Source organism: Esox lucius, chromosome 2 (genome assembly GCF_011004845.1).
Source record: "Esox lucius isolate fEsoLuc1 chromosome 2, fEsoLuc1.pri, whole genome shotgun sequence".
NCBI lineage: Eukaryota > Metazoa > Chordata > Actinopteri > Esociformes > Esocidae > Esox > Esox lucius.
Window position 1 is genome coordinate 25,582,387 of NC_047570.1, and position 27,426 is coordinate 25,609,812.

The 27,426-nt window shown below is 40.9% G+C and overlaps 1 protein-coding gene and 1 long non-coding RNA gene across 2 annotated transcripts; one reads left to right on the forward strand and one right to left on the reverse strand.

Annotated features, from left to right (window-relative positions):
- Positions 1 to 7,212: 7,212 nt before the first annotated feature.
- On the reverse strand, positions 7,213 to 20,828 carry LOC105023455. The gene is made up of 3 exons (XR_828980.3): positions 20,379 to 20,828; positions 7,684 to 7,776; positions 7,213 to 7,384 (listed from the first exon to the last, which is right to left on the reverse strand). It is a non-coding gene; the product is annotated as an uncharacterized LOC105023455 (long non-coding RNA).
- A 74-nt stretch (positions 20,829 to 20,902) lies between these two features.
- irx5a (iroquois homeobox 5a) lies at positions 20,903 to 24,564 on the forward strand. Its single transcript, XM_010892672.5, has 3 exons — positions 20,903 to 21,673; positions 22,697 to 23,102; positions 23,632 to 24,564. The coding sequence occupies exons 1-3, from the start codon at positions 21,431 to 21,433 to the stop codon at positions 24,333 to 24,335; spliced, it is 1,353 nt and encodes a 450-aa protein (XP_010890974.1). The 5' UTR covers positions 20,903 to 21,430; the 3' UTR covers positions 24,336 to 24,564.
- Positions 24,565 to 27,426: the final 2,862 nt, after the last annotated feature.

The window sequence follows — 27,426 nt, forward strand, 5'->3', positions numbered from 1 at the left end:
GTATAGGCCTACTCTAATGTGAAGATAGAACCAGTATAGGCCTACTCTAATGTGAAGATAGAACCAGTATAGGCCTACTCTAATGTGAAGATAGAACCAGTATAGGCCTACTCTAATGTGAAGATGTGAAGACAGAACCAGTATACTCTACACCAGGGCTGCTCAATCCTGTTCCTGGAGATCTACCATGCAGTAGGTTTTCTCTCCAACCCCAGTTGTGACTACACTGACTTAGCTTTTCATCCAGCTCATTATTGGAATCAGGTGTGCAAATGCAAAAGAGGAACAGGATTGAGCAGGCCTGCACTATAATGAAGAGACAGATCCAGTACACTCCATAGCACAAATTAATTTATCCAGTGCCTTCTAAAGTGAGAAGGGATAGTTCGTCCAAAAATCATATTTTGGTGACAATCCCCTTACTCACACTTGGGCCTTAAGGCACCTAGTCATTTTTAAAAACAATCCATTATTTAGCTCTGTCTCAGTTAGTAATTAGCTTTATTAGAATTTTACAAATTCATGAATGGAAACCTTACGTACCTCTATCACAAAGATGCATTGCAAGCAGAAAACTACTCTAAAACACTCCAAACTAAGACAAGTGGTGTTGTTTACCTCAAAGAACATGACGATGTTAAAAGAAGTTAAAATGTTTGCGTTAGAAATCTCATTTGAAATAAAAAGGTACACTTCCTGTGTTTACTGGTCAGTTTTGTGCACAATTGTATCTATCGATGCATTCATTCGGAAAGAGAAAGTGTGTACACAGTAAACAAAAGTTTTTATTCGCTAGCTAGAAAGCAAGTTACATATTTCTTGTTTGATATTCACCTTGGCAATGATGAACATGTTAATCAAATCAAATGAAATCAATCCCCAACCCTTGCCCACAATATTTCTGGAGGCAGCGTGTACTTTGTGTATTATAACATAGCAATCAGAAGTATTACTTACAATCAGTCTCCACGGGTTGAACTTGGTAACTTGATGGAATTGCATTCGTGTTTAGTCCTCTCCTATGTTAACTTGGGTTACGATCCTCTGTATTAAAATGTTTCTTGCTAAAAGTGTGTCTCATTGTCAAATTTGCTCCACGATTATCCCACAATATGACTTGGGAGAGGCAGAGGTATTGTCCCAATTGCAGAGCGGGTAGAATAAAATTTTCTCAAGATCCACAAGCAGGCAAACAAGCAGGCAAAAGTTGACATCGATACAAACAAAGGAAATCCAAAAGTTCAACGTTTATTTATCAAACACACCGAATAACACAGCGTCAAACTGCACAATGAAATTCTTGTGACATGGCGCATGACATCTACGTAGTAAGAATCAAAAAATATAGCAATAATATACCTAAGTGTAAACTAGCAGCAATTTTAAAAAGCTTAGGGAAGAAACCTATCTACACATAGCTTGTTAAGATTAAAGTTCACGCTCACCTTGATGACATCACTGCCGAAGTACAGAAGCTGTGTATGGTGGCTATAGGAAATAGTTTGCTAGTACCAGTTTGAATTCAGGCAATTCCACGGGCTGTTTTGTCAGTGTACAATTTAAAAAATGTATGCTACCGCGGCAGATAACTGAATGTAGTTTGAAGTGTTTTGGAGTAGTTTTCCACTTGCAATGCAGCTTTGTGATAGCGGTACAAAACATTTCCATCCATGAATTTGGATGATGCTAATAAGGCTCATCACACACTGAGGCAGAGCTGAATAATGGATTGTTTACTATGAAAAAATACACATTTTTGATTAACTATCCCTTTAACTAAATACAATATAAAGACCTAGATCCAGTATACTATGACAACAGTGTAAAAACATTGATCCAGCATACTCTGACAACACTAAAAACATTGATCCAGCATACTCTGACAACAGTGTAAAAACTTTGATCCATTATACTATGAAAACAGTGTAAAGACATTTATCAACTCTGTAAAGACATTGATCCATTATACTCTGACAACACTGTAAAGACATTGATCCATTATACTCTGACAACAGTGTAAAGACATTGATCCAGCATACTCTGACAACACTGTAAAAATACTCCAAGTAACAGTTCCAGCATCAATCAATCAATCAATCAAATTTATTTATAAAGCCCTTTTTACAACAGCAGTTGTCACAAAGTGCTTTACAGAGACACCCGGTCTTAAACCCCAAGGAGCAAACAACAGTAGTGTTGTATTTCAGTGGCTAGGAAAAACTCCCTAAGAAGGCCGAATTTTAGGAAGAAACCTAGAGAGGACCCAGGCTCAGAGTGGTGACCAGTCCTCTTCTGACTGTGCAGGGTGAGATATTAAGAGTCCAATTGGAATAATTAATACATTTCTCTGGGCTAAATCCAGAGTCTATTTGATTTTAGACTAGGTCAAAAGTATGACCAGGTGGACAAGGACAGGGACAGCAACGGACCCCCAAACCAGGTACTTCGAAGGTCTGGACCAGGACCTCATCTCCTCCTAAAATTTTAAACTGTTAGAAAGGGCATTCCTCATATCCCCCAGCACAATAATATAGCAGCGTAACACCTCGGAACTGAGGCGGGGGGGTCCGGCGACACTGTGGCCCTACCCGGGGGAGGCCCCGGACAGGGCCCAACAGGTAGGAAATCAATCCACCCACATTGCCAGGCATCAACCAAAGGGACACCCACCAACTGCAATCCCCCTGAATGAGGGCCGAGTATTGCCAGCAGCGTACAGCCCAATTGCACAAGTGCTCAACAGAGAGTCAACAATCGACACTGATGGAAGAATTGCATCCATATATGAGGACTTCTTTGTAAGCAACCAAATGGAAAACAGAGAGTGCAATGACTTGGGTGCACAAATTTGCTAATGAATTTTTGTTACTAATGGCAAGCAAAAAGACATACACTGGCCTGGAATTAATTTAATAAAAACAAACGCATTATAAACTGGTACTAAGTTATTCAATATACTCTAAACTGTAAATGCATTGATCCATTATATTCTGACTACAGTGCGAGTGGCTAGGCCTGTATTTCCACAGGGCTGTACTGCGTCATGCTAATAGAAATGAAGAGAATTAAGAAAAGCTCAAGTATTATATTCACAATCTGCATTCATCTTTTTTTGGTTGTAGACTTCAAAATGATATAATCAATGCTACATTTATACAACACAGAATCTTAGAAACAGAACATGGCAGCGGTTTGGCTTGGTGATCTCCCGCTTATTCAAAAGGCATTTTCTCTTGTAGGATTGTCATATGCCATTTGCTTTTCAAATGTATTTCATTTTTCATCTCATCAACATAATGTCAAACATCAGTTACTGAAGGAGCTATATTTCCTACACAGCTCCAATGAAAATGGTGCAAGTGACAAAACAGTGTTAACATAATAAAGAAAGTCGACTTACAAATACCCCACAACATCTGCTGCATGGGTTTGGGGAGGAATGGATAACATTTTCTTTGAATCCAATTGATGGATCTGATTTAGTTCAGACAATCAGTCACAGCATGTGTCAGGAGAGACCAATAACTGAAAGAACACAGAGTTTAATCCCGCTAGCGTCTACACTCAGGATGACAATAAAGAATATTCATTGGCATATGCTTGTATGGATCTAACACAAAATATCTAAAAACTAATTTGTTCAAACCTGTAAGCCTGATTTTTTTTCTCCACAATACCGCACCTGAAATAGACGCCAGTAATCTTCAGCTTTTTGAATACTCATACCGCTGCTTTTGGTTAAAAGTACCAATTGGCAAATGTCATTCTGAGGCCTGAGCCTAGAAGGTTAACAACAGCTGTTGGACCAGAAATGGTATGTAGATCACCTAACCTAGACACATAATATAACACATGTTAGTTATCAAGGAATAGTATAGGTATTTCCTTTTGATGTCAGAGTTAGAAGCAATCTTATGACTTTGGACAGAAGGAGATGAATCAAAGCAAGTAACCAGACAGCATAACACATGGAGATGATCTGTCTGTCGGACCAACACTCCTTAACACGCTGAGTTTTCGTCCCAAATGGCAGCCTGTAATCCCCATAAGGCTCTGGTCCAAAGTAGTGTACTATTTATGGCCGGGGTCTTCAACCTTTTCTAGCATAATAGCCACTTGAATTTTTATTTCTTTTGCAAGCTACTAATTCTTTTCTGGCTTTGAGTTAGTCAAATTTTTCTCTTCCTACTCTCCATTTCACAATGACCTAAGTACACTAGACAAGACATTACACTAAGTGTTCTTTCATTATACCTGGGATCCATGTATGTATTGATTTTTCCAACATACTGTTTAACATTTTACCAATACATTTTCTCCTGATTCTGGAATGTTTTTCTGTAGTTAACTCTAAAAATGACAACGATTCTTTGGAAAGCAACTAAAGATGATGCTGATGCTGTTAGTACATGTTGATTAAATATACTATTACTGCTAACGTTATTGTAGTTAACTACTGGTAGGCTAAGGGTTGCTACTGGTTATCATTGGTATGCAGAGGCGTTGCTAGGATCAAAATACTTTTGGGGCCTAGCCTACCCTAGTTTTGAATGTACATGCTGGAGGATACCGTCCTATATGTCAACATTGTAATAATGCACGATCGGGACTATAGATGAATAGATCGGGGTCTATTTTCTATTATTATTTTTGGGTCAATTTGAGATCCAGGGCTATTCAAAAAAGATTGGGGGGACGTCCAGGCCTAACGAGCCACTGATGGTATGGTTGCTCTCTGGTTACCACTGGTCAGTTGTTTCCCTTGGTAAGGTTGCTACTGGTTCCCACTGGTAATGTTAACTTTGCTACTGGTAGTTTAAGGGAACTAATGGTTACTACTAACAGAGTAAGGGTTACTAATGGAAGTTACCGCTAGGGTAATGAGTACTACTGTTAGCAACTGGGGTGTACTCTGAAACTTGATTCTGATGGACAGGCAACATCCAGTGATCTGACCCAAAGATATGAGTTTCATAATTAACACAGGCAGTGGCATCTATGTACAAGGTCCAGCATTTTGTGCTACACCCCTGAATACAGGGCATCTGAATTAAACTTTTTTTTAATTGAATTGTATTTCTGCATGCCATTAAAAATGTATGTGGCCAGGGCTCAACACTTAGGACCCGGAGTCCTTTGACTGTTTTCTTTAAATGGGAGATAGAGCCAGATGAACCCCAGCCCAGGTGAAGCCCAGCTGGAAGAAGGGCGGGGTGGGTGTAGAGGGCCTATGAAGGAAAGGAGGGCAAAGGGAAGGGGTGAACGTATGGGGTCCTTCAGTGAGTGGTTGATCTACACTAATGCCACAAAAAAAAACTTCAATAGAGAATCTGCGAAGGCCCCATGTAACCAGTATTTGGTTGTGTGATTTATTACAATGGGAGGAACAATACTGATGGCAGAAGTTAAGATGATATTGAAGTGATTGAGAACCGGGAAGGAATTAGGCGGTCCAAGCGGTCTGAATAGGGTCAGGGGTAATATAGAGGCTATCGCATTAACCTAACGGGGCCTCCTTTAATAGGGTCTGGGGCTTAAACTGATCTCAATTTCCCTCATGTGAAGGACTTCAAAGGACCAAGCTCATTCCTTCGGATGGTGTCTGCCCTCCATCAATCTCTGATGGGCTGTGGGCATCATCACCTCCAAGACAGACACAGACCAGGCTGGATCCAGTCAGGAGCTCTGTTTCGCCTACAGGCTCAATCACTGGCTCGGTCCAGTGACATTCAAACAGGTCTGCGGTTAGTATATCTTGGACTACACATCCAATCAGAATGCATGATCAGAGCCAATAGGAGTTGAAATTTATGTTGAACTCAATAAACCCAATCCGAGATACAAATCTGATTTAAAACAAGGCCGCTGGATTCAGTCCCAAGGTTATTAAAGACATACACTTGCCGACTGCTGGAATCCATGTTAAAAAAAAACGTTCACAATAAAGTCTAAATTAGTGACACAATCCATTACACTTTAATTCTACACTCATTGCAGGTGACAGACAGAAAAAAGCATATCCACTCATGGCACGGCAAAGCACCTTCAAGTTCATTGCTACTGTTTGTATAGTGAGATTCTAACAACAACAGAGGAAGACTCAAGCACTGAGACTCGGCTCTGTTTGCACTACCCTCTGTTCTGTGAAATCATTTCAAAACAGCTCCTTTTCTCGCAGCACATGCCCTCCAGGGCCGTGATGTCACTTCCAGTGGAACAACACCCTGCTGAGGACTGACACATGCTTCACATGGCTGCAAAAAGAAACAGCCTTTTGTTTTTGCCAACGTTTCTGACTTTTACGCTAACTTGTTTTGTCAAAACAATACCCGAAGAAATTAAACGACACATAGTCAGTCAAAACTATTGCCTGGATCTGCCACAACAAAACTAATCCAGTTGTACAGGCAGATTCTGTGTAGTTGTGTCTCTCAAGTATGTTTTCTGTTGTAACATAGATTGTGTTTCGGGAAGTAGGTGCACTGGGCTCACGTTCAAAGGATAGGGTTCGGAAATGTAGCTTTTTCCAGTTCTACCTTTGATATTGCTCTGAGTAACATCATATGTAAACATCTATCAGAGCAATACAGATATTTTAATAACCAAACAATGTATGGAGTTACTAAATTGTGGTGTTGTTGAATAATGTGAGTACATTTCGAGCAGTGTTGAGAGGGCTGCAGTGCTGTGAAAAAATCCCTCTCCAAGAGCTTTTTACTCATTGAGTTTTGAAGCCCCTTCACAATCCTTTACAAAGAAACATCACACAGATCAGACATCTCTTAGGATTTAGGAGTCTGAGAACACACTTAAATGGGGAAGACATACATTTGAACATTTGAAGAATCCGAATTAGGCAAGATTAGGAGTGGAGTGGTGGAATAAAAAGCACGTACTGTCAGAGAGAGAGAGAGAGAGAGAGAGAGAGACAGAGGGAGAGAGAGAGCTTCTTTCAGCATAGTGATCAGAGCTATCAATTAGACACTGAAGAAAGACTTGGTAAATATTTAGCGAAGAAAAGGAGAGGGGTCTAACCTGAGTTGAGGAACGGGGTGAGTCTGAAGAGTGGGGCGGCGTGCGTTAAAGGAGCTAGGTGGTGTGGGGTACAGTTTGGAGGTGCGGAGCAGATGAGATCTATGAATACAGATCAGTGGAGATGTGAGGGAATTTTACAGCAGGTATTGTCTGTCACTCACCTTGTCTGGCTGTGTGATCAGCGCCTCCTCCACGGCTGTTTCATCTTCAACCGCTCTTTCTCTCTCTCTCTCTCACACGCACACACACACACACACACACACACAGTGAACCCCCCCCACAACACACACAACACACACACACACCTTCCCCCGACTCCAGCAGGAGAGACCTGGTGCTGGGGCGTGCCCTTGCCAAAAAGTGACAGGTGTTCAGATCGGAAATCCACAAATCAAAGGGACATTATTCCTATTCTATGTTCTAGTGTACTGCTTACTGTCTGGCTTTGCATTCAGAGCTCTCCAAAGACATATGGATACGGGTTTGTGACAAGGACAACACAGCCTACTATTTGACCGAAAATTCTAATGTATGCAATTATAAATATCTCTTAAGTGCCCATTCAAAAATATCATAGGTGACTAGTAAACATATCTGATTTACTGTACGTTTCTGAGAGTATAAATTATGGTTTATCTTCTTACTTACATTTCTGTTCTTGTAGTCACAACAGGGAGAACAACTTTGCCAGCCTCGAGTCGGGATAGCCTGAAGCATTCTCTCACACACTGTGAATTCTGCCTGGAGTGAACAAAACACGGAACACTTTTACTGGAAAAAAAATAAAACATACAAACTTGTATAATAAACAAACATTGAATATGTTTACTCAGTTGAGTAACATTTATTGTAAATATTTCACACATACAACAATGCTAAACAGCTAACATCTACTTCCTGCAGTGCTTAGCAACAGACCATGAACTGAAAATACTGTGTGGACAACTGGCCTAACCAACATTACAATAAAACACACTGAACTAAAGACATATTTTGGCATGTGGTTCCGACCCAACCAATCTGCCCGTACAAGTGTTGGAGTTTGCATGGGTGTGTCCGAGTTGAGTTCGGCACACAGAGCTAACCACACATCAACCTGCCCAACTGTTTAATGGCAAGGCTCCATGAATGGTAGAAGAGCAGCCCAGGCCCGGTTCTCAATCAGCTAAGTGCAGCAGACAGCTGTTGTGTGGTGGATGGAGTGAGTCGTTAATTCTGTAAATATACTAGGCTTCCCTCATGTGTCTGAGAATCACCCACTCAGGCCATGTTTGGGCCAGATGAGCTAACACAACACCAGCGTCTGGTGAGTTTACCACACCCACAGTGAAATGCAATAATGCCTAGATTGTTGTTTTCCAAACTTTCAAATGTAACTCAACTTCCATCATCGCTATGAGGAATTTTGAAATACATATATGCAAGAACCTCAGTGTTAACCACTGTTAATCCAAACCAAATAGTGCTGAGTGTATTTTCTTCTTACTCAGAAAACCCGCACTCGGTTTTTCAAACGAACCGGCCGCAGAATATACAAACTGATGGTCTAAACAGTTCAGTTGCCTTCTCTGAAGTTCGAAAAGTGTGCAGCGGGGGGAGGCAACATGCTTTAGTTGTTTCCTTTCTACGCTATCCAGTCTAATTATTATTTTTTGTCCATTTTATTTACTGGGCTGGAGAGGAAAGGAGAGCCGCAACACGGTCAGTGGTTGCCCACGACGAGGCACAGGGCTGGGCGAGGGAGGAAAATGATTCCTTCAAAATGAATTCAAACTCATTTTCTCACACCATTGACATACTAAACATACTAACATGATTTTCAGCCACACAGCATCAGGCGTTTTGTCCCCATTATTACAGACAGAATCTTCACACAAAGAGAACCCTAGCCCTAAACCTAATCTTAGCTCTAACCCTAGCCCTAAACCTAACCATAAAATACAAGCAAAGTCAATTCAGGATGCACTGACCTACTGTAACTGCCGGGAGAGTGTCACAACACTGGGAGATTACAGTGGATTATGTATCACCACGAATCCCATGTCTGACCACAGTCATTTTGGATAAATCTACCATTTAGAGTGGTAATCTCCTCTGTAGTCCCCTTTGCTGTATAATCCAAGAGATCCCTTTCTGTTGAGCCCAGATATGTTACACTCTGAAACATTGAGGCTACATTTAATTAGCCCAATTTTATCTTTCCTCAAGCCTCCCCTATACCCACAGAAAACAGGGTTTAGATTCCAATTCCAATCTCCGAAGTACCGTCTCTGACTCCCTTTCTTAATCTTACCGTGCATAAAGATCAAAGTATTTTGAAGTTGGGTTAACCCTTATTACTTCTCATTAGCTGGTAACCTGATGCGTTTTGACAAGCCCAGCAGTTGCTGTGGTCAGCTGTTGATGCCTAGCTTGCTACATATCATGGACCCCTTGGTGGTAGAGTGGAGCTATTGAGAATAAATCCTCTGCCTGACAACAGAGTAGCCTGGCATGGTATTCAATGTTAGCATGAACCTCAGTTAACTGTCACCTCCAGACCCCAAACCAAAAGGGACAGTTGGCTGGTTGTACAGCTCCAATGACCATCCTGCCATTGTCTACCACAGCCACAGATCATTAAGGCACCAAAGTCTCTAGAAAGTCTCTAGAACCCCACCACACCACTGAAGCGATTACTGAAAAGTCAATGTCTAATTAAAGTTTGAATAAACAAGGGCTTTTCATTCCCTTGGCATTTGTTTTTTCTCCACTTTTCATTTTTTCTCTCTCAGTCTCTTTTAGTCTTATTAGTATCTCTCACTCTCTCTGCCTAACTCTCTAATTTTCTCTCTCTCTCTCTCTCTCTCTCTCTCTCCACCCTTCATATTGCTCTCTATCTCTCTTTCAAAGTGGGGGTGATTCTTACTGGTTCACAGTAAGACCACTGGCAATGGAAGAAGGCTCGTGGTCTAATTAGAAACCTAAATACTTTGGGTAATGCCTAACCCCTGGGAATTCAACTGCCATATCTCTTACACATGTGCTTTGTGGAAGGACCCCTCCAGTCCCGGTCCCCCAGACCAGAGGGGCATCTCTGTGAAATACCCCAGCTTGCTCCCCTCAGCTCCCCACAGCTGTCCTCTACAGACGTCTGCACTTAAGACAGCATTGCTTTCATAGCTAAAATAGAAATGTGTGTCCTAAGTGGTGCGACATGGCTAATGCTAAATATTTAATTCCCCTGGGTACTAATTACGGTTGAGTACTGGCAACACAGATTCCTTTTTTTTTTCACTTCACAAAACAACTGTAAAAGCAATTTGAGCATTTTTCAATTAATTAAACACATAGTCTTCCAGTAACCTCTTGTCATTGTGCCCTCCAGGACTGTAGCTAATTTGTGTAGAATAGAAACGGGGAAAAAAGAAAGTGGGAAGAGATGAGTTTTTTTCATTTTTTCTAAATAAGCCGCTACAAAGAAATTAACACGGAAAGACATCATTTTTGCACAAGAATTGAACATGATCATCACTTTTTATATAAAACCCGGAAGTATCTTGTGTAGTTTTACAGAGTTAAGAACCCATATCAGATCATTGTTAGCATGAGCAGCTGGCTCCCATTATGTTATCAAAGCCTGCTGAGATAGTCTGGTGGTGGAGCTAATCTGCCTGTATTTTTAGTCGCATCCCACTGATGAAGTGAAATTATTACATCAACCATAAAATAGAGCTTTCTAAAATGCCTTCATAAAAACAGCTACCGAGAGACACATTTCAACTATGTAATATTGACGTTGTACTGGCATAACAATATCATGTAAATGTACCCTTAATTTCCAAATAATAATGCACATTTTATATTGTATTAAATTCTAATGCATTGCCCCAGGAAAGACGTACAGTTCCTCGCATTGAAATCTTACCACAATTTCCCAAAGTGAAATCATTTTGAAAATGAAATAAAATGACACACCATAAAATAATTAATAATTAATAAACCAAATCCACATTTTGTATATAGGGATCCAATCGTCTACCATACAGCTGGTGTGTGCATGTCTGTTAAATGCGTGCCTATCTGTGTGTAGGTGTGTGTACGTATTAGCGTGTGTGTGTGTGTCTGTGTGTGTGTGTGCGTCATTATGCTCTGAGATGGACAGGGGGAGCAAGCGGTGATCCTGGCACACACAGACTCTCATAAAGGCCCCTGTCATAGCGGGAGATCAGAGGCAGCCCGTGAAATCCAGCTAATAGTCATTATAGGATCCCCTTGCCTTCTTTCCACTGCTCTGTACTCTAACTGCTCTGCTCTCCTCTCCAGGCGGCTTCCTTTCACAGCGCATTCGCATCGTGTCATCTTATCAGCATTCACACAGAGAGAAGACACATTACACACCGGAGACTGACAACCTCCTTAGTTAATACAGGAAAGGGGAGACATATTCGGGGACGCTGTGGTTTTTAAATAAAAATCCGCAGTAAATTGCAGAAACAATCCAAACGCAAAATCATAATTTAACCTTGAAGTGAAATCATTTGAAAAAGTTTTTTTATTTTTTTATTATCCATCCCCCAAAAGATTTGAATGCAAAATGTAAGTCCCGATCGTTTTGGAAGGTTTGAGCATGCGTCCTCTGTGTTCAGCAGCTCTGCAGGGTGAACTCTCAAGACCCCGAGTGCTTATTCACTCCTGGGCCCAGTCAATAAGGCTATTTCTGATCTCCGGATGGCTAAGGTTTCAAAGCCTGTTTAAATGGGAGCCCACAAAGCCGGAAGCACCAACCTCAGTCAGCCCTCTCTCCTCCTCTCCCGCGTGGAGGACCTTTCTCTAAATATTGAGAGGGAGGCTCAGCTTCCAGGTTTCCCAGCTCATGGTAAAAGAGACAGAAAGAGAGAGTGAGAGAGAGGTAGAGTGAGAGAGGGAAAGAGAGAGAGCAGGAGGGAGGGAGGGAGAGGGAAAAAAGCCTCCCACAACCCCCACCACACACCCTGTACAGTGACGACAGACAGGGAAGCGCAGGTCAGGTCTCCCGGTGCTAAGCTGTGAAAGCCAAACGTTTGGCAGAGTAATTACACACCACAGTGCACTGGGAGTGATTAGTGATAGTTGTCTGTTAAAAGTGTTTGGAGGCTCACAGAAGCCTTTATGTGCCATGCTAGCTTTCCCCTCCACTAATGTTTAGCTTTCATTTGCATCAGGACAGGACGGATGTGCCAACACAAATAGCAATAAAGAACATCTATACAGGAGCAGTATCCTTTATATTCTATTTTATTAATATGCATTACAGAATTTAAAATTAGATTTATTTTTTATAATATAATAATGTGATACAATAGCTTTTCTTAAATGTTGACACCCAAAAACAGCAGAATGTGGCCTACACATCTATCTTCACAGTGCCCTTGATGTGAATCAAAATAAACCACCAAAAGTGACCACTCCACCTCACCATTCTCAAGTCCTGTCATGCTATGGTCCAGTGCATCACCGTCAACACGCTCAAGTAGCGTAGCGGCAGCCGAGCCTGCAGCCTGTCTTTCCCTTTGATGTCCACGTGTTTACGTTAGCTTGTTAGCTATAGCGTCTCAGTATTAGACACTAAGGATTGCAGCAGATGTGCCTGTAAGGCATCTGAAAGGTGAGCAGTCCTCACAGATAGCTAGTGTGTCCAGTTGTTAAACACATCACAGAGCGATGAGGGAAAGCAAGGAGACCCGGCAGAAGGAGGGAGCGTGGGATTATAGACAACACCAGATAACTCCTAAAGGACAACACACACTCAGACCGGGCCGTGTGCTGAGAGTCGGGGGCCAAAGGGAAACAAATGTGCCACTGGCCAAAAAAGGGGAGGAAATACCTTGACATGGGGCTTGAGAGGAGGTAAGACAGTACCTATGGTGGAATCCCCTCCAAATGTGCACCAGGTGTAAAGCATTAGGGAGAGGAGCTCTGTTTCTGGCTCCATCACCCAGCACATTGTGCCACAGCTGCTGCGTTGTACAATCAGACATACATTATAAGACACAATCATTGCCATTAACAAAAGGATTACATAGACAAGTGTCATGTTTAGCCATTCCTACAATCGTTATAAACAACGGCACAACATTTTAGTCAATATGACTTAATACAGATGTATATTAAAAACAATACCCAGGAAGATGTGATTATCCAGACAACATCCCATTCTGCTGTCAGTTTATCCCTGGCACTTTGCACCAATAACACAACACTGGGTATAAGCTGTTAGCTAGTACCTATTGTCCAAAAACAAAACCCCGCCGTAAGGAAAACAGATAATATGGACTGTTGGAAATTACAGACACAGAGGATGGAAAATAAAGCCCTGTTTGCATTGTGGTTTCAGCAGATTATACATGAGACACAGAACGGAGGGGATTGATTGTAAAGACATTTAAGTGCATCAAAGGCGGTGTGAGCTGTAACTTTATACCTTAGAACTGGGCAAGGGAACGAGGGGGAGAGAGAGAATGCGACTGGGCACGTGCGGAATGTGGAGTTTCAGGGAGCGAGAGCAATCTACATTTCAAATGTTGGAGGATGTTTTTTTTTCCCGTTGTGTGTTTATGAAATATGGCTGCCTGCTGGGACTACAAAGGTAAGAGGATAGGGTCTCAAAGGCCTCCCTTAGAAATCACAGAAAGTAACTTGGCTTCACAGGAATGACCAGCAGAACATAAAGCTCCTCCTACTATCCTGCTCTGCTCTGCTCTTTAACCAGGCTCATTTTATTGCATTGGACAGCCGTCAAAACAAGGCTCTGCGCGCTATACTGGGTCTGTAGTGGGCTTGGATTATATATACAGGACATGGACCTGAGAAACAGAGAGATGCGCAGAGAGACACCTCTGGTGACAGAGACAGAAAGAGCTAAGTACGGAGATAGATTCAAATGGAGAGATACAAATGGAGAGAGAGAGATACAAATGGAGAGAGACAGAGACAAAAAAGCGTCACTGAGAAGGAGACAGGCAGGGGGAGTAGCAGAGAGACAGGCACAGAGGGAGAGAAGCACTAAAATAGACAGAGATAGAGAGAGTCAAAGAAAGAAACAGAGAGAGAGAGCAAGAGAATGAAAGCGAGAGAGGGGTTATGTTCTGTTCTGGATGAAAACAGCTCATTTTGGGGAACAAAAGACTTGGAAAACTGGAGGTGCGTGGAAAAGGTGGACAGTGAAAACGCCATGCTGTTCACTGGCCTACAGCCTGCTTCTTTTTATCAGGGGAAGAAAAATGAACTCTACAGGAAATAGGGTCCATTTCTGTGCTTCTGCACCATACTAGTAACCCTGGCGCACTCAGTGTTGACCACGGAAGGTGCCTGCCTGTCTGATGTCAACATATTGTTTACAAGCTCCCTCAGAAGAACCCCGCCGCCCTCCTCCAACCAGCAGGCAGCCGCAGAGCTCGCCCTCTACTTAAGGCAACAAGACTAGAGTGTGTTCAGCATTACAAGCCTATTAAAAGACACTTTTAATTATGCTACAATCTCTCCAGGGATAATTTCCTCTCCTTCTCTCTTGAACTGTGTGTTCTTTGACATCTGCACTTAGAGATCAGCAGCCAGCATGACTGAAACTAGAACGTGTTTTATTTTTTTATTTTTTTTTTTGCTGCCTGGCTCTAATTAAAGGGCATGTTGACAGATTACGGTGCGTAGCTGTTGTTGCTGTTGGCGCTGATAGCGGTGATGAGGCTGGTCATGTGTCCAGGAACATGTTTGGTTATGAGGAGAAGGGTGCTGATGCAGGAGAGAAAGTTGATTGGAGAACAGGGTGAGGAAAATGGAAAGGGAAGGACATCCATAAAAGTTTATAATGAGAAAAACACTTTGAAATAATATCCTATATTTAGATGGTAATAAGGAGACACAGGACCTTTCCCTCGTGGCAATTTCACTGCTGTTTTGGTCATGTCCAATAGACCTCTGAACTTCATCAATCATATGAGGGGGTTTAACATGACAGACGTGAGACCTCCGAGCTCAAAGCAACAGAAATGCATTTCACTTAAGGAATTGTAAGCTTACAATTCATATGTGAAGGCTTGAAGGTTGGATTTTCTTTAAATGTAACATTCATTTATATAATTTACTCAGTACATTAACAATAACATACCTTCTCGTCACTCTCATGAAAATAAAACTACTTTTAAAATAATAATATCAAACTCTTGATGTTCTTCCTTAGTCATATTTATAATACTTAAAACCTGAATAGGTTAATTCCATTACCTTTTGAATCTAGATGTACAACTTTTTTGTGTGTCTCTTGTAGTGACCTACACATCACAGTCCCTCGTGTGATTGGTTGTTTCCTGTAAAACCACAAGCGGCATACGCACCAGCACACTCCTTCCATCCCTCCCCTCTTCACACTACCTCATCTGATTGGTCGGGTAGGTAGGCCATCTGACTTCATCACATAACCATTGGTCTAATGGACAACTTTTGACTTTGTGGCTGTTGCAAATAGCAACGACTGGGAGTGAAGGAGGTGGCTGATGGGCAATATCTCATGTAAAAAACAAAACTCGGAGAGTATAGTATTTCTGCTATCTCGCTATGATCTATCATCAACATCATCAGCGCCTATTAAACCTCACATGCAAGTTAACGTGTCTAACGCCTAATCCAACCTTTAATCTGGAACTCTCACTTACATAATTCCTATTGGATTGGAGAAATGCTAATATCTTGACTATAACCAATGCCCAAGCTATGACGTGCAGCATTGTCTCTCATCATTCCAGTAGTTGATTTAAAATAGCACTACATTGAATTCATCACAGTGTTTCAGGTTGAATACCTGAAGAACTTCTAAACAAGCTGTGGTTGGTACATGCGTGGAGTATGAAACAGAAACCATATGGCACCTTCAGAATGATCATAACAAGTGTTCTAAGTGGCCGGACAACAGACGGACTTTACCTCTCCCCATGAATGTGTTTATGAGTCAGTGAGCCTACACCAGTGAGAGGCATAGGAAAGGATGATGAATGATGCACACTTTATAGGCATGGACCATCTGTGATCTTTAGGCTAGCAACACAACTGGTGAGGAGATCGTCATAAGACTATAATGTGCATTTAATGTGCATTATGTCTCCCACAAAGAACATAATGGCATGATAAGAGTGGTGGCGTGGGTTGGCCACAGAGCGGAGCTCACACAGCCAGGCCGAGGTTAGCTAGGTGCTGATCGGAGAAGCCCCTGCTTCAAAGAGCTCTTTTTCACTTTACTCAGGCTTCATTATGCCCAATCAATATTAATGTAGTAACTGGAGCTATTGACTCATTTCTAAAATAAAATTACAGGTAATTTTTCATGTCATAGAGTGGGGTGTCTCATCCCTTCAGAGCGAAAACAGAGTGGGGGTGGAAAGCCACCCCATGGATACAACTGTAAATATATATTTTTGATAAGACACTGAAAAATCAATGACTACTTCCTGCAATCCATCTAGAGCAAATCAATCATAATCAGCACAGCTGGCAGTGGGATGCAAGAGACAGGGAGACTGAGAGGGAGACAGAGAGAAAGGGGAGGGTTAGAGAGAAAAGAGCAGAGAGAGAATGAGAGCCAAAGGGGGGGGGGGGGGGTAAAGGGCAGAGGGTGTAATCTTTGTCTAATATCTCTTATTTCTGAATGGCTACTCATCATGGAGATAATAGGGTCATCATTTCAACACTTAGCAAACCCCAGTCCCTGCCACTCAACCTGGGGTAGAGGGGGGCAGAGGGGAGCAGAGGGGAGCAGAGGGGAGCAGAGGGGAGCAGAGGGGAGCAGAGGGGAGGACAGCTTCCAGAGTAAGAGGAGTGGACTTATTCTAGCCCCATTTATCTTAATTCAGATTGGCATACAAATACATACAAGGCACCTGAAAAAAGAAAATACAAAATCAGTTGAAATGTTCCCTTTCAGTTTTGTGCACGTATTTCAAATGAGTGTATGTAATGACATCATATATTTGATATATAAAAATATAAAATAAAATGCAGAGAAAAAAAATATTAGAGAACAAGAATTGTGTTTTGTCATTATTGAGTTTTGTTTGAAATGCATTGTTCAGGCTAGGTTGCAAAGTTAGATTCCCATTTAATGAAAAACGAGTGTGACCTGGATGCCTGTGGGATGTGAACCCCACGCCACCATCTGCAGACCTAGGAATCTCTTAATAGAAACATGACATCACCCAAAAAAGATGGTGGCACACACCTCTTACTAAGAACATAGCAAAGATAAACTATAAATAACTGAAAGACTAGATAAGTAATTGAATGCATAGGTGAAGAAATTGACAAGATTAATAATACAAACAGCCAAATCTGAATTGTATTGTACTAAAGAAATTTGAGATTGGGAGATTGTTATTTGCATAATAACACAATCACAGCCCGTCATTTAGTGATTTTATTAAGCACACATTAATTCCAAAATGCGTATTAACCTATAACACCAGAAAAGAGAGAGCAAGAGAATTTAATCAGTTTTTTTTTTTGTTACAGGCAAAATTATTTGCTGTTGTAAGCAGCAACAGAATCCAAAAACAGTGCTGTTGTTCACTCCAGGGGCGCAGTGCACGTATGTTTAATCATTTAATGTAAAAAATGCAAGGTCAAAAATAAATTACATCCATTATTTGCAGCAGATCTCCCCAAAGCATTGGGAGCTAAACTGTTTTGAATTTCAATTGGCTTCCAAGTGGCAAAAGCCCACAGCTAATACATCAAAGAAAAATTGGTGTCAACTAATCGGTTTAGGGCACAGATTTGGAATGGCTCAAATCCTTATGAATACTTGAAGCGGTTCCCCTCCTGTAGGTACCAACTGGTCGGCCACTGCTTTCTAGCACAGTACACCTGACCTTGCGGCAACGGGGGAATCTGTCAAATACTTGACTTTAACCAATTTGGTTAAACTTAACCATCCTCTATGTAAACTCAAGAAGCAATTAGTCTAGTAGCCTACAATAGTTAATGCTTTCTAATAATAGTTCTTAAATCCAAATTAGATTATGCCTAGCTACTCCCTTAGGCATTTCGACTGTGATGCATCATCCTTTACGCTGCTTGGTTTGCTCCACCACTAGGCTCTTACGGCCAATGTGGACTCCTAGTCTAGGTGCCATGCAGGCTCTTGAATTAACATTCCACCGGAGTGGCAAGGAGTGGAGTGTTAGCTAAAGAGACGGATACACAGACTAAACGAGTCCTACAGGAGCTGCCTAAATTATATCCCTACTGCATTTTCATATAAATTCATATACGTGAAACACACGTGGAATGGCTTCCATTATGTCCTGCAGTGCGCGCGCGCGCGTGTGTGTGTATGTGTGAGTGTGTATATTTCTGTAGCTATGTCAAGTGGATATTTCTGTATCCCTTTTGCAATACATAAGAGGATAATACAGAGCGTTAAAGTGGCTTGATAGATTTGTACATGCAGACACTCCACTTGAAGTCTATTGTACTCCATGTATTTGATTATGCTGTAAGATTTTCACTGAAGTAAAAAAAAAAAAAAGTGCGGTCAACTTCGGGTCAATTGCTGTAGTAATATTTTCCTATCCTAACATTCCCCCAGCACCAGCCTAAAGTAGGCTGCGGATTTTCCATTTGATCTCAGACACACACACACCTTCCAGAATAGACCTCTTATCACGTGCATACAGTGCCGGGGAAGTCATTATTATCCATAATAGAGTATCAATGAAGATTGACGTCATTCAAAATGCTGCTCTCCTGGCATCCGGGCAAATGGTATAATATTCAGGAAAGACTGACTGAGCGTCGGCCATTCATTATGCCCAGTAGAAGAACAGTAAATATAATTGCCCAATAATGCAAAGAATGTTGCTTAAACACTTCGTAATAACTTCGATAGAGAAAAAAGTTAAATTAGGCTATACGTGAACATGTACTTAGTAGTATTACTTTAATTACATACTAAATCAATTATAATTATGTACTTGTATTGAAAATGTACTAACAACAGGCAGTCAGACATATCTATTATTTCCTGGCCTAATAGGGAAATTGACATAGTGCTACACTAAACAAAAAGTTTGATTTTGTTTTTAGTTCATTATGGGCAACCTATTATCACTAATAGTGGTCATTCGTTTAAGAGCTCGTTTTTTTTTTCTTACTTAAATATATGTAGTGATAGGTGGACTTGCAATTAAAAATTGTAGGCCTATATTTAAATTAGTTTCGTTATCATACGTGTTGTTATTGGTCTTGTGAAAGAACAAGAGGAAAATAAAACAGGGTAAATAATTACTTTTGTGGGTGGTTGTAAAAGTAGGTCTTTGACATCGTCATTATTATTTTTACATGTATCTATTTTTCTTGCATTTCCCAAACTCTGCATTGGCCCACAGTACAAGCGTCATCATTCTTTTCTGCTCTCGAGAGGTTTTCAGAGCGTAACAACACGTGACACTCTGCACACACTTTTTAGCAGCGCCTACAGCGATCCCTTTCGGTTTATCAGAGATTTGAAATATAAAGCCAGGCACTCATCACTGTGACAATAAGGCCTGTGGATGTCTGTATTCTGAAAAAAGAAATACTCTGTTAAAATTAATCCGAAAATATGGATTGTTTTTCCCTTATTTATGGTTAGAAGATGAGTCTAAAAATATTAGATAAATAGCCTATGATATAATAAGCCCACAGAAGATGTAGAAGTAAATCCTGCATGGTTCATAATTCTTCTGACTATTAAATAAATGATTATGAATATGTATGATAACAGCAAACTCAATGGTAAAATAATGATTATCATGTCATCATATTGATTAGAATGCAGGCTTATAAATAAGTACGCAGTTATTGACACAGGTGCGAATAAAGCCATTGTGCTGAAATGAAAAATATGGTTAAGGATAATGGACGACAAGCGACCGATGTTAAATAAATTGCGGCTATCCATATTTCTGCAAAGAAGCGTTTCATATCGTCTGGTATCAAAACAGATTCCATCCAATGGTCATAGCGGATTTTCTGCATGTTCATGTGGTACTAATCTTCCCTCGCTTGGGGCTTTTATGACTTTCGGGGAAGAGAGAGAGAATGTGGCCTATCTGACTGGTTTATTCCTGGATCTATGGAGAAAATTATTTAGCAGCCGCTTCAGTTAACAGCTGTCACACATTGATGTGTTTGTTAATTGAGTGGCATGCTTCTTAAACATTTCTGAAAATATTGCAAATGTTTAGTTAAAGACAAAAAAAAGCTATACACAAACACACAATACTGAATTATTCGTACTTCTATTATACTTGATATTATTCGCGCCATCTTAAATGCATTAACTTGCCAAGTCTTACCCTAACAATGCAAAATGCTTCTTGCGTAACCATGTGTGTTCACAAAAGAAATCAAAAACCGTCGCCCCTTTTAGCTCCCGTAGCGGATTTGAACTTATGTATCACCGACAGTCAGTAGGTTGTTACGAGGCATCGATTCAAAAGGACAAGTTTTGCGCTCATAAGAAACAATAAGCCATGGAAAAAGAACAGCGTATAGTCTACATAACATGGAATGCTTTTCCCTTCGGTATCTGGCAAGCTCTTCCTGGCAGACAACACCCCATTTGTTATTGATCAAGTGTGAAAGTGACGGCTTCGTGTATTTAGAAAAAGAAGAAAGTTGGAGTTGATCTACTGGCTCGCATGATATCGCCATCCAGGGGCTGGAGCACTTGAGTTCTACAGCAACGAGCCTTGTTAGAGGAAAAAATAGAGAAATAGCGGGAGAGGGATTGTTAGTGAGAGAGAGAGAAGGGAGAGAGAGAGAGAGAGAGAGAGAGAGGGTGAGAGAGGGAGAGGGAGGAGGGGAAAGGAGGGAGGGAGAAAAAAGAAAACATGGAGGGAGAGAAGGGGAGAGAGTTAGGGAGAGAAAAAAATCGATTTAGGCAGGGCCGTGGTAACTCAGCATAAGCTTGCCTTTTCCTTCGATGACTACACCCCGAGAGGAGGAGCGTGAAGAACGTAGTAGGCGTCAGAATCCTCAATTTCCAACTTAGCATCTTGGCAGGACATTTTCCCAAGCAAAGCCCCCATCCGAAGGCAAAAAACTTCTTCTGCACGGCATGAGACAGAGGGTGCAAGTGAGAGAGAGGGAAAGGGAGAGATAGGAAAAATAGAGCGCAGCAAGCAAACAACGGACAGTTGTAGCTGACTGTCAGCGACCAAAAAATACATATCCAAGTCTATGTAGGCCAATTGATTTATAGTTTTACTTTTTACATCGCTCATTTAGAGGGGAGAACAGACAGTGGTCTGTTGATACGAGACTCCTATGACTGAGATCGGACAGTGCATGAGAAAATAAAGAGGAAAAGTGCGCAAGTAAGTGGCTTACTTTCGGGGCTTTCACCATGGCATATCCTCAGGGCTACTTGTACCAGCCGTCCGCTTCTTTGGCTCTGTATTCTTGCCCGGCGTACAGCACCAGCGTTATCTCGGGACCCAGGACCGAAGAACTAGGGAGATCCTCATCTGGTTCTGCTTTTGCTCCATATGCTGGATCTACCGCGTTTACCAGCGCGTCGCCCGGGTACAACTCTCATCTCCCGTACAGTGCTGAGGCGGGGGCAGCGGCGACATTTGCTTCTTATGTGGTGAGTGAGAGTGAATACGGTGGAAATTACGGAGTGGATAAAATATCTAAAACCTTTTGTTGTGTTGTTGTTATGCATAATATTACAGTGTTAGCAAGTTGGAAATTAGGCAAATGCATTTATGATTTTATTTGCGTCCGTATTTTACTGTTGACTTTTACATTTGGCTAGCCTACGTTAGTAGAAAATAGGCCTATCCATGTTGATGCAAAAGTGAACATGCTAAATAACTAATTAGGGCTAATTAGCATGTTATTGTTCCTTGGATAAATGCTATTTTGCTGTAAATAATTATTTAAACAGGGCGTTACATGTACAGCTATTTTACGCACAATACCAACAAGCCCCCAACTTGGGTAACACAAACTAGTGCCTCAAGTTATTTTTCTGTTTTAGGTTTTTGTAATTCTTTGTGACATTGCAGACTCGCTACTTTACGCAGTTCCTTTTGCATGCATTAACTACAGTTTCGTTAACTTGGGAACACAGCTTCTAATATTTTACATTCTCTGAATATGACAATGAGTTGAGCGCGCAGATAGAAAGCACATTCATTTAGATATGAAGGCCAGCTAAATAATAGAGGGAAATATTGAGAGTAAAATCCTGTCTTGGTAAAATTAGAACACCAGACATGGAAGGCCTATTTACACTTATGTTGTTCCTCAATTATTTTGGCCATAATGGTAGCAAGACAGGCAAATATGCACAAAGGTCAAACTAAATTGAAAATAAAAACATCGTTGAGGTCCACCTGTGTAAAATTAACAACGTTCATTTCTGACACATCGGATCCTTGATTTCAACATAGACTTATTCCAACAAACCTACATGTCAGAGGTGTGTGTATGTTTGTGTGTACGTGTGTATATATACGTGTGTGAGAGTGTGTCTGCGTGTTGGTGAGGTTGTTTTTTCGTATAATGGAGCCTTATTGGTGCCTCGTTGTTTTGTAGCTAATTGTTTGGAGGCAATGACAATTATACAAAAAGTTTGAATATTTTTGACGTTTATTTTTTTCAGAGTTCCCCGTATGACCACACAACAGGCATGGCTGGGTCTATAGGATACCATCCCTACGCTGCTCCCTTGGGTTCATACCCATATGGTGACCCAGCATACCGAAAAAACGCGACCCGGGACGCCACCGCTACTCTTAAAGCATGGCTGAATGAGCACCGTAAGAACCCCTACCCCACCAAGGGTGAGAAAATCATGCTTGCCATCATCACGAAAATGACCCTCACCCAAGTGTCCACTTGGTTCGCGAACGCCAGAAGGAGGCTAAAGAAGGAGAACAAGATGACCTGGACTCCACGGAACCGGAGTGAGGACGAGGAGGAAGACGAGAACATTGATCTGGAAAAGAATGACGACGATGAGCCGAGCAAGCCTACAGACAAGGGAGACTCGACAGACACAGAGTCAGGTCTGTAGAAAAATCATCAATTTTTCATCACAGTCGTTTCCACTCAGGGCGCAAAATTTATTGCTGGTTAATGGTGGTATATTATTTATAATGGGACAATTGCTTTAAATAATAATCACCTTGAACTCCCCTCATTTGACTTCTCTGGGCTGAAAATTGCTGGTGACGTAAAGTGTTTAGCAGTCGATTTATCTTTAACTGCATAATAAGGCTAACTGCAGCTGGTGGATTGGGCCTAATGATAATTATTACCATTCATTATTACCATTATAATACAATAATTAATATCACGACTTTCACTCGTTGTATGTGGTTTCCAGGCCTATTATTTATTAGCCTACCTATTATCATAACTAGTGTTATGGTAATTAGTAAGTGTGGGTTACTTGCACAAACATTAAATCATAAAAAAGTGTGAATTATTAATATGTGTATTTAACATGTTCGTGTATTAGGCCTATGTCACATTTAAAATATTCGTTATATACATTATCTGACTATCTTAACTAATGTTACTCTCTCGCTGTAGATCACAAATTGCTGAACCCGGGGGACATCGCGTGCGACAGATTTAAAGAGGAGAGTCATGGCAAAGAAATGGATCCTCTTCTCAGCGACTCGGAATTAAAAGACCCAGAGGAGAGGACAAAGTTACTGCCCGATTCTGCTAAACCCACCACCTCATCTCCATCCGCGGTGCCCAGGGGAGGAAATGAGCTCGTTGCGCAAGACAAGCCGTCAGAAATGGGCCATGCGCCGAGCACGGTAAACAGCAACGTGACGTCTGTTATTCACTCGCCCCCATCGGTCCCAAAACCCAAACTCTGGTCCCTAGCTGAGATCGCAACGTCTTCAGACAGGTGTAAGGGCAGTAGTGAGGGGCCGCAGGGCCCTGGGATGGGTCACAGCACAGTGATCACCACCAATGCAGCTTCACCATCACGGTCGTCCCCGCAGTGCCCACTTCCAAACACGGTCCTATCCAGGCCTATCTACTACACGTCCCCTTTTTACCCCGGCTACACGAACTATGGCAGCTTTGGACATCTTCACAGTCACAGCAATCACGGCTCGGGCACGGGCACCACGGCACATTTCAATGGATTAAACCAGACTGTGTTAAATAGAGCAGAAGCTTTGGTAAGAGAAAGCCAGAAAGTCAGAGGCCAAACGCAGGTAGATCTTTGTAAAGACTCCCCTTATGAACTAAAGAAAGGTATGTCAAACATTTAATACATTGATCCCTTTCAAAAATCGATCGGACATTTATTTATTATTTGTGGTTGCATTACAAAAAAGAAGAAAAATAATGATAAAGCAAAATTCTGAGAACAGTTATTTTCTGAGTAAGTACTTATCCTCAAATCTTAGTTTCTGAATGGTTAATCGTAAAGATGTAACAAGAATGGTCTTAATCGCTGCAGCCGCCTGAGTCTATTTGTATTAAAGACTAATATGTATATTTAATGTAGCATTTTTGTATTTAAAATGGACAATACACTATCTTTGAAGTAAATTATGAGAAAAAAAATACACGTGTACAACGATTATTCCGGGGGGCAACTGTTATTATTGAATGTGTCAGAAGTGCTTGAAAAAGCACATATTTACCGATAAGATTATGGACATTTTGCACAGTGACAGGTGTAGCCTATCAATTTTCTATTCAGAAAGAGCACTTACATTTTATACAACACGAGGACATGTTGAAATGTAAGAAGTGCACGGGTGAAAAACAGATAGGGCCACAACATTTTAGGTCTAACCTAAATCCATTTTCGTTTAGGCTTCCTAATTCGGGTCTGGCAAAACTGTTGGCAAGAACATATTTATATAGAATATATTTATATTTATGTCGCTGTTTTAATTTCCTTTCCTGCTGTGCAATAGTGTTATGCAGGTGTATATTGATATGATAACAAACAGCCTAACTGGAGGCCCAGTCGATTAACCCAATTACTCTCCAACCGCATCGTGTTTTATGCAAAGCAATCAGGTGGCGAACTCTGGTAATGAGTTCGATTTTATGCCAAATTTAGAGCTCATTACTATTTCCAAGGCGTGGCAAAGCTGTTAAAAGGACGCAACCATGCATTTATGGCTTCAGAGCATAGTGGCCTGTTATATCATTAATGTTGGAGCCTCCTTAATGACGCGGTGGATGTGAAACACTCATGATTTGGAGAGGAGGGAAGCGAGGCTAACGTGTCAAGCATACAGTGAAGGCTACAGTTTCCAGAGTTTAGTCAGCAATAGCCGAGCCTCTAACTGTCCTCAAGGCTCAAACTCTTCCTTCCCACTTCCGCAGGTAGGTGTCACACTTGCTCCTAATTTCAGGGGTCTCATTCTTAATCCGTCACGGAAAGCAGTCCCTGATCGAATGGCAAAAGGGACCCAAGTCTAAGAGGCAGAGTAAGAGAGGGAGAGAGAGCAACTTAAATTAGTCACAGTTATTACATGTTTATTATAACAATGCTGCCAAGTGGGAAAACCTGAACATTACAATGGATTAACATGGGACAAACTATTTCCTTTGCAGAAATACAATACCTTAGTGTGTTTTCGTTACCAAAAACATTTGTATGTGTAGGCCAACTTATATTTCGATTTGTAAGACGAGACACAGTTTTATCTCTATTTGGCAAAGGAAGGCTTTTTAAGTAATTGAAAAAAATATATAATTGATTTGTTTTTTTATGACTAGCATTAATTTCAATAGTAGTATTAATTTGTTTAATCGTTTTTTATTACTCTAATGAATTAGTCAACACGGAAATGGCCCAAATCGCGTTGTTATATAGATTAAATGAATGCCACATTCTAACATTTTAAGCGTCCAAATGATTTGATTATTCGATTTAAAATATACTGAAATATATTTGTTTAATTATTTAGAATAACCGTAAGTATATTATGACAATAAAGTTGGATCTAATCTAATCTAATTAATAATGGAAACAACATTAAGTGGCCTTTTTCTTATTATTCGTATTCTTCTTCATATTGTAATTATTATAATAAATATTATTATTATTACAACAGTAATAGTAACCCAGTGAAGTGGTCCAGCATGCTCTTGTTTACTGACTTCCATTAATCTCAATAGTTTACTTTCCGCACTCGAGTTGAAACCTCCCCTGGGCTTTATATAATTCCCTTAGCCCTAATGTCCTCTATTCCGAGTCACACGGGCGAGCGAATGGGGCTTCTATTTTAATCTTCCAGTGTGTGAGCGCCCGCTCCCTGGGCCAGTGATTGCAACACATCAGCGGGCTAAATAGCATGATTATGTTTTTCTTTGCTGATCCCTTCAGGAATTGAAGTGTTCGATGCAATGTCCCCTAAGAGGGCATTATCGTTTTTATTTCAAATTGGCTTTTTAAATTAAATAATTGATGTTTCAGAGTGCCAATAGATACAATTTCAGAGACGTAAATGATCTAAATTCTACTTTAGGTAAACACTGAATTGTATGTGTCAAATGTATTGGTGGTGGTAGAGATCATTCGGTGATACCAATACCGGAGCATTCTTATATTGGAATTCTTATACCGCAGGAGGCAAATGTTTGGAAAATTATCTTTTAAACTTTTATTCGATCCTGAGATGGACATTGTATAGCCCATGGGAATGGAGTTATAAAACATGGCTTGTCATGTTGGTCTTCTGAACTGTGCAGACCATATTTGTGCCATGTCGTTTCGAGACGGAGTTGTTGTTTTGTGTTGTTCCATAGATGACCCGCTACTTAGTCATTCTCTTCCACGCAGTTTGTTATTCAAATCACGCCTATGGGAGAAGAACTAGGGCCTATTGATGCCTCTGTGGAGACTCATTCAAATTATTCAGCAGAGTAATTGAACGGATAATTATAATTACCATGTTTTAAATTATATATATATATATATATATATATATATATATATATATAACATTTATAATAATAATAACATTATACACTGCAATAATGATTTTGGCTGAATAAAATCAGTAGGTTAAAACAGCATACTTTTTAAAAACGTATTAAAATAAAAACATTTCACACCGCTTTTTTATCATCGTAATGCGATCTATGGTGTTATCGAGAGTGAGGCCACTGAATGTGTCCGAGGCCATTGTCAGCCCTGAATGCACCGTACAGGGGAACTTTGCAATCATCTAGCGCAACTTTGTTCAACTTCTTTCTCTCTCCCGTCTCTCTTCCAGTTGAATGGCTCGCTGGCTCATTGTTGGGAAGCGATGCATGGATACAATGTGAGAATGGCAAGTGAGGGTGAAACTGTTCCCACGTGTGACGGAGAAAAATCTAAACGAACCCAATTCA

Excerpts from the sequence above, each read along its gene's own strand:
- irx5a (XM_010892672.5), top strand. The coding sequence starts at position 21,431 with ATGGCATATCCTCAGGGCTACTTGTACCAGCCGTCCGCTTCTTTGGCT. Across the intron at positions 21,674-22,696 it reads CGACATTTGCTTCTTATGTG|AGTTCCCCGTATGACCACAC; the intron begins GTGAGTGAGAGT and ends TATTTTTTTCAG. Across the intron at positions 23,103-23,631 it reads CTCGACAGACACAGAGTCAG|ATCACAAATTGCTGAACCCG; the intron begins GTCTGTAGAAAA and ends CTCTCGCTGTAG.